Source organism: Nomia melanderi, chromosome 11 (assembly GCF_051020985.1).
Source record: "Nomia melanderi isolate GNS246 chromosome 11, iyNomMela1, whole genome shotgun sequence".
In the NCBI taxonomy this organism is placed as follows: domain Eukaryota; kingdom Metazoa; phylum Arthropoda; class Insecta; order Hymenoptera; family Halictidae; genus Nomia; species Nomia melanderi.
In genome coordinates, this window is record NC_135009.1 from 10,423,464 (window position 1) to 10,430,140 (window position 6,677).

The 6,677-nt window shown below is 28.7% G+C and overlaps 3 protein-coding genes across 7 annotated transcripts; 2 read left to right on the forward strand and 1 right to left on the reverse strand.

Annotated features, from left to right (window-relative positions):
* Nucleotides 1-2: 2 nt before the first annotated feature.
* On the forward strand, nucleotides 3-1,014 carry LOC116434490 (mpv17-like protein). Its single transcript, XM_031993085.2, has 3 exons — nucleotides 3-260; nucleotides 337-468; nucleotides 557-1,014. The coding sequence occupies exons 1-3, from the start codon at nucleotides 3-5 to the stop codon at nucleotides 839-841; spliced, it is 675 nt and encodes a 224-aa protein (XP_031848945.1). The 3' UTR covers nucleotides 842-1,014.
* Nucleotides 1,015-1,335: 321 nt separating this feature from the next.
* LOC116430575 (uncharacterized) lies at nucleotides 1,336-4,337 on the forward strand. The gene is made up of 4 exons (XM_031984906.2): nucleotides 1,336-1,832; nucleotides 1,973-2,293; nucleotides 2,382-2,609; nucleotides 2,680-4,337. Exons 1-4 carry the CDS (start codon nucleotides 1,644-1,646, stop codon nucleotides 3,127-3,129), a joined length of 1,188 nt encoding a protein of 395 aa, XP_031840766.1. The 5' UTR covers nucleotides 1,336-1,643; the 3' UTR covers nucleotides 3,130-4,337.
* On the reverse strand, nucleotides 3,402-6,391 carry LOC116430574 (uncharacterized). Of its 5 annotated transcripts, none has more exons than XM_031984904.2 (8): nucleotides 6,231-6,391; nucleotides 5,858-6,060; nucleotides 4,907-5,266; nucleotides 4,650-4,836; nucleotides 4,375-4,533; nucleotides 3,974-4,168; nucleotides 3,613-3,876; nucleotides 3,402-3,550 (listed from the first exon to the last, which is right to left on the reverse strand). In XM_031984904.2, exons 3-8 carry the CDS (start codon nucleotides 5,253-5,255, stop codon nucleotides 3,484-3,486), a joined length of 1,221 nt encoding a protein of 406 aa, XP_031840764.1. In that variant the 5' UTR covers nucleotides 5,256-5,266; nucleotides 5,858-6,060; nucleotides 6,231-6,391; the 3' UTR covers nucleotides 3,402-3,483. The 5 variants fall into 5 exon arrangements, with proteins under 5 accessions (XP_031840764.1, XP_076227938.1, XP_031840763.1 ...); XM_076371823.1 differs by having other exon boundaries at nucleotides 4,907-5,385; XM_031984903.2 differs by having other exon boundaries at nucleotides 5,630-6,060.
* Between the last annotated feature and the right edge of the window lie 286 nt (nucleotides 6,392-6,677).

Genomic DNA, 6,677 nt, shown 5'->3' on the forward strand with positions numbered 1-6,677 from the left:
ATATGCGTGTTCTTTATGGAAAAATTCGCGAAGTGACGCAAAAATACCCGATTGTACGGGGCATGGCTTCTTATACCGTTATATGGCCCACCGGAAGTTTGTTGCAACAAAAAATTGCAGGAAATGAGGAAATAAATTACATTCAAGCATTAAGATTCAGTTTATATGGTGGTTTCTTTGTAGCTCCAACACTCTACTGTTGGTTAAGATGTTCTTCATATTTTTGGCCAAAGTCAGATATTAAATCTGCAATTACCAAAGTATATTAATACTATTCAAAATAATTAATATGTATATAAGATGCAATATTAACAAATTTTAATATTTACTTTATAGGCTTTAGTAGAACAAGTTTCATACGGTCCTGCTGCAATGTGTTGTTTCTTCTTTGGTATAAATCTTTTAGAATTCAAACCAGTTGCAGAATGTATTGAAGAAGTGAAACAAAAGTTTTGGCCCACATATAAAGTAAATTTTTGTATTATAAATGTCCTATATATACAATAAATTTGTAACCATAGGAACCTAAATAATAATAATAATATGTAATTTTTAGGTTGGTGTATGTGTATGGCCTGTTTTACAGACAATCAATTTCTTTTTTGTTCCGGAACACAACCGGGTAATTTATGTAAGTTTTTGTAGTTTAATTTGGACGTCTTTCCTTGCATATATGAAAGCATTGGAAAAGAAGAAAAGGGAAAGTGAGATTGCAAATAATAATAGTAATAATAATAATAATAATAATATGAAAAATAAGAATTATATTCAAGGTAATAAAAATATCCAACCTGTTGTACAAAGAGAAGATAAAAGTAAAAGAGAAATTGTTGTACGGTAATGATTTTTAGGAAATGTTTTTAGTTTAATTGAATAATTAATATACATGTATTTGTGTAATAAATTTATTATATTAGGAGATAATTTTAATCAAAATACTTGTCATTTACAGTACAAAATATTATGAGACAAATATCTGTACATGTGTTCATTAAATGTTTCTATATATTGTAATAGATGAAATTTAAAATTGTTGATACTATAAAACTATGAAAGTATATAGTGAGTATTGAAGTATAAAATTGTTGATCATGAAAGTGTATCATAAAGTATAGTAAGTATTTATCATTGTTAAATTTAGTAAATATATTTATCGTGCTCTTATTGTTGACAATAAGTTATATTTATTATGAATAAAAATCAAGTAAATTGTTAATAAACTTTAGTTTCTTCATTTATTTAGTTTTCATACTTTTTCCCACTTTCTGTGTTTTCTTATTATAAAACAAAAAGTAAGAAAAATTATAATACAAAATTTTAAATTTTAATACTCTATCGATACATCATTGAATCGATTATATTTACCAAAATTCAATATGGCCGTTTTAAGAGTTATAAGTTTAAAACATTGTAAGCTGTCAAATACGAGTCATTATATGTAGTATAAATTATTTGAGTGAGAGATATACTGATGTTTGTGTATACTTTCGAAAATATACAGTGTCGAATGTGAGAAGTTATTTAAGAACATGAAGATGAATAGCACATACAGAAACATGAGGTTATGATACGTATGTCGTTTCTCACAACTGAAAATTTTGACAAATTATTTTTCTGTTATATTTATCTTTTGATTGTGAAATATGGCACGTTCTTCAGTATCGGCACAATGTGATTTAGTTGCATCTTACATGGATGGAGTTCATGTTAAAATTGCAGAAGCCTATAAACCTCCAAGGAAAGTGTGTTTGCCAGCTGCATATAATAATAAATTACCTGACGTGTCAAAATTAACTTATAATTTTACTTTGGAACGATCAGTACTTGAAAAGGTTGGATACTATTTTTTACGATTTTATGAGATTTATGTTTATAATGAATTGAATTGAGTTGAATGTATATAATATAGCATGTTTAACATGAAATGAATATTACAATACAAGTAAATGAAATTGAAAAATTAATCTTGCAGATGACAGAATGGCGTAAAGTTAGGCAAGCAAGTAACAAAGCACGCCATGCACGATTAGACGAGAAGAGAAAGAAGGAAAAGAAAGAATTTTCACCTCCTCCGCCACCTCCATTACCTGACAACACAAAACAATTACCTGTAAATGCACCTGTGCCTGAAACAACTATTCTTACTCCACAGCCTTTGTCTCCACCAGCTAATGATCTCCAAGATCATGTGAAAACAAATGGATTGGATTTTGCAGACTTCGATAATGACACAAGTAGTCCATTTGATAATATGGAATTAAAAACAATAAATGACATGGAAGAACTTGCTCAGGTGAACAAAACATTTCTAATTCTAATTCTAATATTCTTAATCCTATGAATCAAATTATCACTTTTATGTTTATTTTGCACCTGTTTAGGTATTGCAACCCACATTTCAATGGGCACCACCAGCTAAATTAGAAAGTATATTGAAAGATTTAACTGTTAACGATCAATCCAATGTTCATTCGGATGAGAAAAATGATAATATTAAAAATGAAACAAGTGATCAGGAAGAAGAAAATATGGAGCAAACGGTTAAACACCGTAGTGTATCTACAATTGTTCAGGAACTACAAAGAGACTTAGATAGACCTCTTATGGAGGTAACATTTCTTACAAAAATAAGAACATACAATAATGTTTGTTAAATACTATACATATTATTTACAACAGGATTGGAAACCTTGGCCAAATTTAGAAAGTCCTAATACTAGCTCTCATGAAACTTCAAAACAAGAAGAACCAGTAGTGACAAATCAAGCGTCTCTTATGAATTTATTGCTAGACTTAACTGAGGAAGATAAAAAATTAGCTCGCCACTTAAGTGATATGGGATTTCCTTTATCACGAGCCGCTCGCGCTATACGCAATTTAGGTGGACAAGATAATAAGAAGATTGTAGAATATTTGTTGGCTGTGCAGTCTTTAGAGGAGGTAGGAATGTCTGGAGAGGATGCAGAGAAGGCTCTTGCCCTCACAGAATATAATCAAGACAAAGCCAAAGCTTACTATGAGAATTTATGTACTTTACGAGATTTAGGCTTCCCTGAAGAAGAAGCGTCTGCTGCACTTTTAAAATGCAACATCGATCGTGATAGAGCTTTAGATTTTCTTATTGCATAAATATAAAATTATATACAAAATATTTGAAAAAATATGGTCTAAAAAAATTTTTTTACTGCACAAAGGAGTAGAAATTGATTTAAAATGTAAATAAACTAATGGCTACACTACCTTCAAATGAACATTTAGCAATTATTTTATTGTATAATAGAAACTGAAATACCAACTATTGTAAGATACGATCAGTGTGCATGTATGATGTACACTAAGTGCTGCTAAGAAACATTTTAATTGTCACTTTAAGTATTACAAGAGTTACAACAAGTTTTAAATCCAATTTAAAAATATGGAACTCTTTTATTTTTGTTTATACATTATATTTACAGAATTACCTATTAAATGAAATCAGTATCATTAATTTACATGATACCAGTCATGGCTAACTGTCATGTTGGTATATTTAATAAATTCAGATGCACATCTGTAAAATTGAGATAAGATCTTTGATATCATATACAAATATATAGACAATATATATCTCACCTTTTGCAACAACATAGCGCAACTGTTGTTATAGACTCTACATGGTGGCTGACACCAATAATAACCCAAGCTTCTGTGAAGATTGGCTGTTGGCATTGAGAATGTACGCAAATACTAACAGGTCCATTCATTAACAAGTTACATGAGCCACAATTAATCGGATACATTGTAAAATCATGTTTTTGTTGACTACTCATTGGAATTGGTTCATAATGAACATTTATATTTATAGGCGATGTTGAAATATTAAGTGTATGCTTATACCTAAAATGAAGTATCAAAAGTTCTGGTTATGAAAGTATTGAGAAACATTAGGTACACTCCTTAAAAACAATGTGATTCATAACATTGCAGTAGTTACCTCTCAGTATAAGTTTTCTTTAAAGCTAATTCCCATAATGAAACAACCGTATTTTCATGGATATTATGAACTTTTAGAAGTTGTCGCGGCAGTTCAATTGTAAAACCAGTATCTTCTCCATGTAATGTATTTATTTTTACGTTCAACTTTATATTTGTACGCAGTACTGTACTTTCATAATGCGATTTGAAACATCTGTGATTGTGTATATATATGTATGCATTTGTAAATACAAACATAAGTATGAATTTCTTATTATTGGAAATTAAATAGAATATAAAAATTGTATTGTGCACTAGATTACACTAGAATATTTGAGTACCTTTGAAAACCTAATGAATGCTAAAGTGTTACTTCAAATTTATTTATATGTATTTTATATTAATTAAAAATTTACTTACCCATAACTCAGAATATTTCTTTGATCATGCATATAAGAGTTCTGGATTTGAGAAGTCAATTGATAAAGAAGTGGATAAGATAAATAATTTAAAGATGCATTTGCATCAAAACGAATGCAAGGAGATGATACAAATCCATTTAGTGGTAAATACCTTAGCCTATATAAAAGTTATTCTGTGTAAAATAGAAGCATTTAATAATATTAACAATAGTATTCATAATAAACTAATTTGTCTAAATATAATAATCAATTCTATTAACTTAGTATAACAACCTGTTAGAGCATACAGATATTACTGATATTTGTGGTGACAAGGTAAGTCTATTGGGCAATTCCTTTAAAAAGTTATTGTCCGCATTTAATTCCTTTAGTTTAGGTAAAGAACCAATCCACTCTGGTAATGCAATGAATTTATTTTCACAAATAGATAGAATTTCTAAGTTATGCAGTTTATTCATTTCTATAAATATTATATATGAAATGAATTGAAATGAAATATAACATTAGAAAGGTGATATATTAAAACTTACCAGCAGGTAATTTGGCTATAGAATTTTGATTTAGTAATAAAGTTTTCAAGTTAACTAAATTTTTTATACATGAAGGTATTTGTTCCAACTTGTTAGCGCTTACATCAAGGACCGTTAATTGACTCATGAGACAGAGTTCTATAGGTAATTCTTTGATCAAGTTTCCGTATATGTACAAATTGGTAACATTGAACAGTTCTATAATCCAAGGAGGCAGTGTAGTAAGTTTATTCCATTTCAAATATATTTCTTGAATATGGCTTCCATAAATCCTTATTGCTTCGGGAAATTCTTCAAGACCCCGACAATTCCAATGCAATATTATCTTGCTTTTGATTTCGTTCGCCATTTCTGTAGAATCTGAGTCCATTTTTAAATGAATTTAATCAAAATAGTTTTCAGATATTAAATTGAAGAAGTTGATTCTGAATTTATAAAGGTTGGCAATCAACCATCAGGGTATGCTCAAAATAACTTGCCTGCTTGAAAGATTTATATTAATAACCTATTATACACCAGTAGTCATAACAAATAATGTTTTACAATAAAATTCTAATCTACATATCTATAGTAAGTATCATTGATTACATTTGATACATTATAAATATTATTAAAACAAATATTAAGTAATCATATAATATTATACTTAGTGTAAATTGAAAAGTATGTGTTATTTTTTAAATATAGTAAACAATCCTTGTCACGTATTAAATTTGTACTTACGGTTTTTTTAACAATGATGAAAGAAAGTAGATAATATACGAATATCTTATTACATATTTTATTCACTTATATACAAAGAAATACGTTATTGTACGAATTTACCCCCAACATATTATATGAATAGTACACACAATTATGTTGTATGTAATAAAATACAAAATTCATTTTTTTATCATTTTATGTACTACGATATTCTTGTGTTTATTGGTTTTTATTTCTGAATCTTACCAAGCACTTAAAATCCATGCCATCTGATGCACATTGAAAACTGAGCATGTGTAAGACTGCAGCATATAAAATCAGCTGATGTCAAGTTCAACCATACTACATATGTACTTATCTACTACAGGCTTACGTACTTAAGCTGTGTATGTATATCGGTCAAGTATTCGACAAGGTGGAGTCTTTCACGCAATTTTCCATTCCACTACCTACCATTATTATATACATTATATAATTAAAATTTACAAAATTAACAATTGATATAGTCGGAGAATTGGATTGGTTCGTTAGTTCTAAAAAATTGTTTATAATAGCTCCAAGCTTTATAATATCTTACATGGTCTTTAAAATTACAAAAACGCAAAAAAATTTGTATTACCTTTTATTGTTACTTTAAAAACATGTAAGTATTATTACTTCTTTGTGTTTTTTAGCTATTCTAACTTTTCTCTCTTATTTCAAAAAGCAAGAATAAGAAACCCAGCTTGCATGTTCGAAGGGGTTGAAGCGAATCAAGCATGTTTTATATCAGCACGAGATTAATACAGTTGGAGTTAAGTGGGGTCATTAGGAAGAGGCTTGGAGTCAATTATAGTTTTGCATCGGATTAGAATTTTAGAATCATTAAGTGACCATATAAGTCAATTCGAAATAATTAGATTAGGAAATACTAAGAAAGTTTGCTTTAAGCTTAGATTTAAAATACACATTCTAGATCCATGATTCTAAAATTCTAAATTTATCCAGCATTTATCATGGTAAAGACAATGTTCACATTGTGCTACAGTCGGTACCATTATTCAGAGGTGACCATTGGTACCATCAT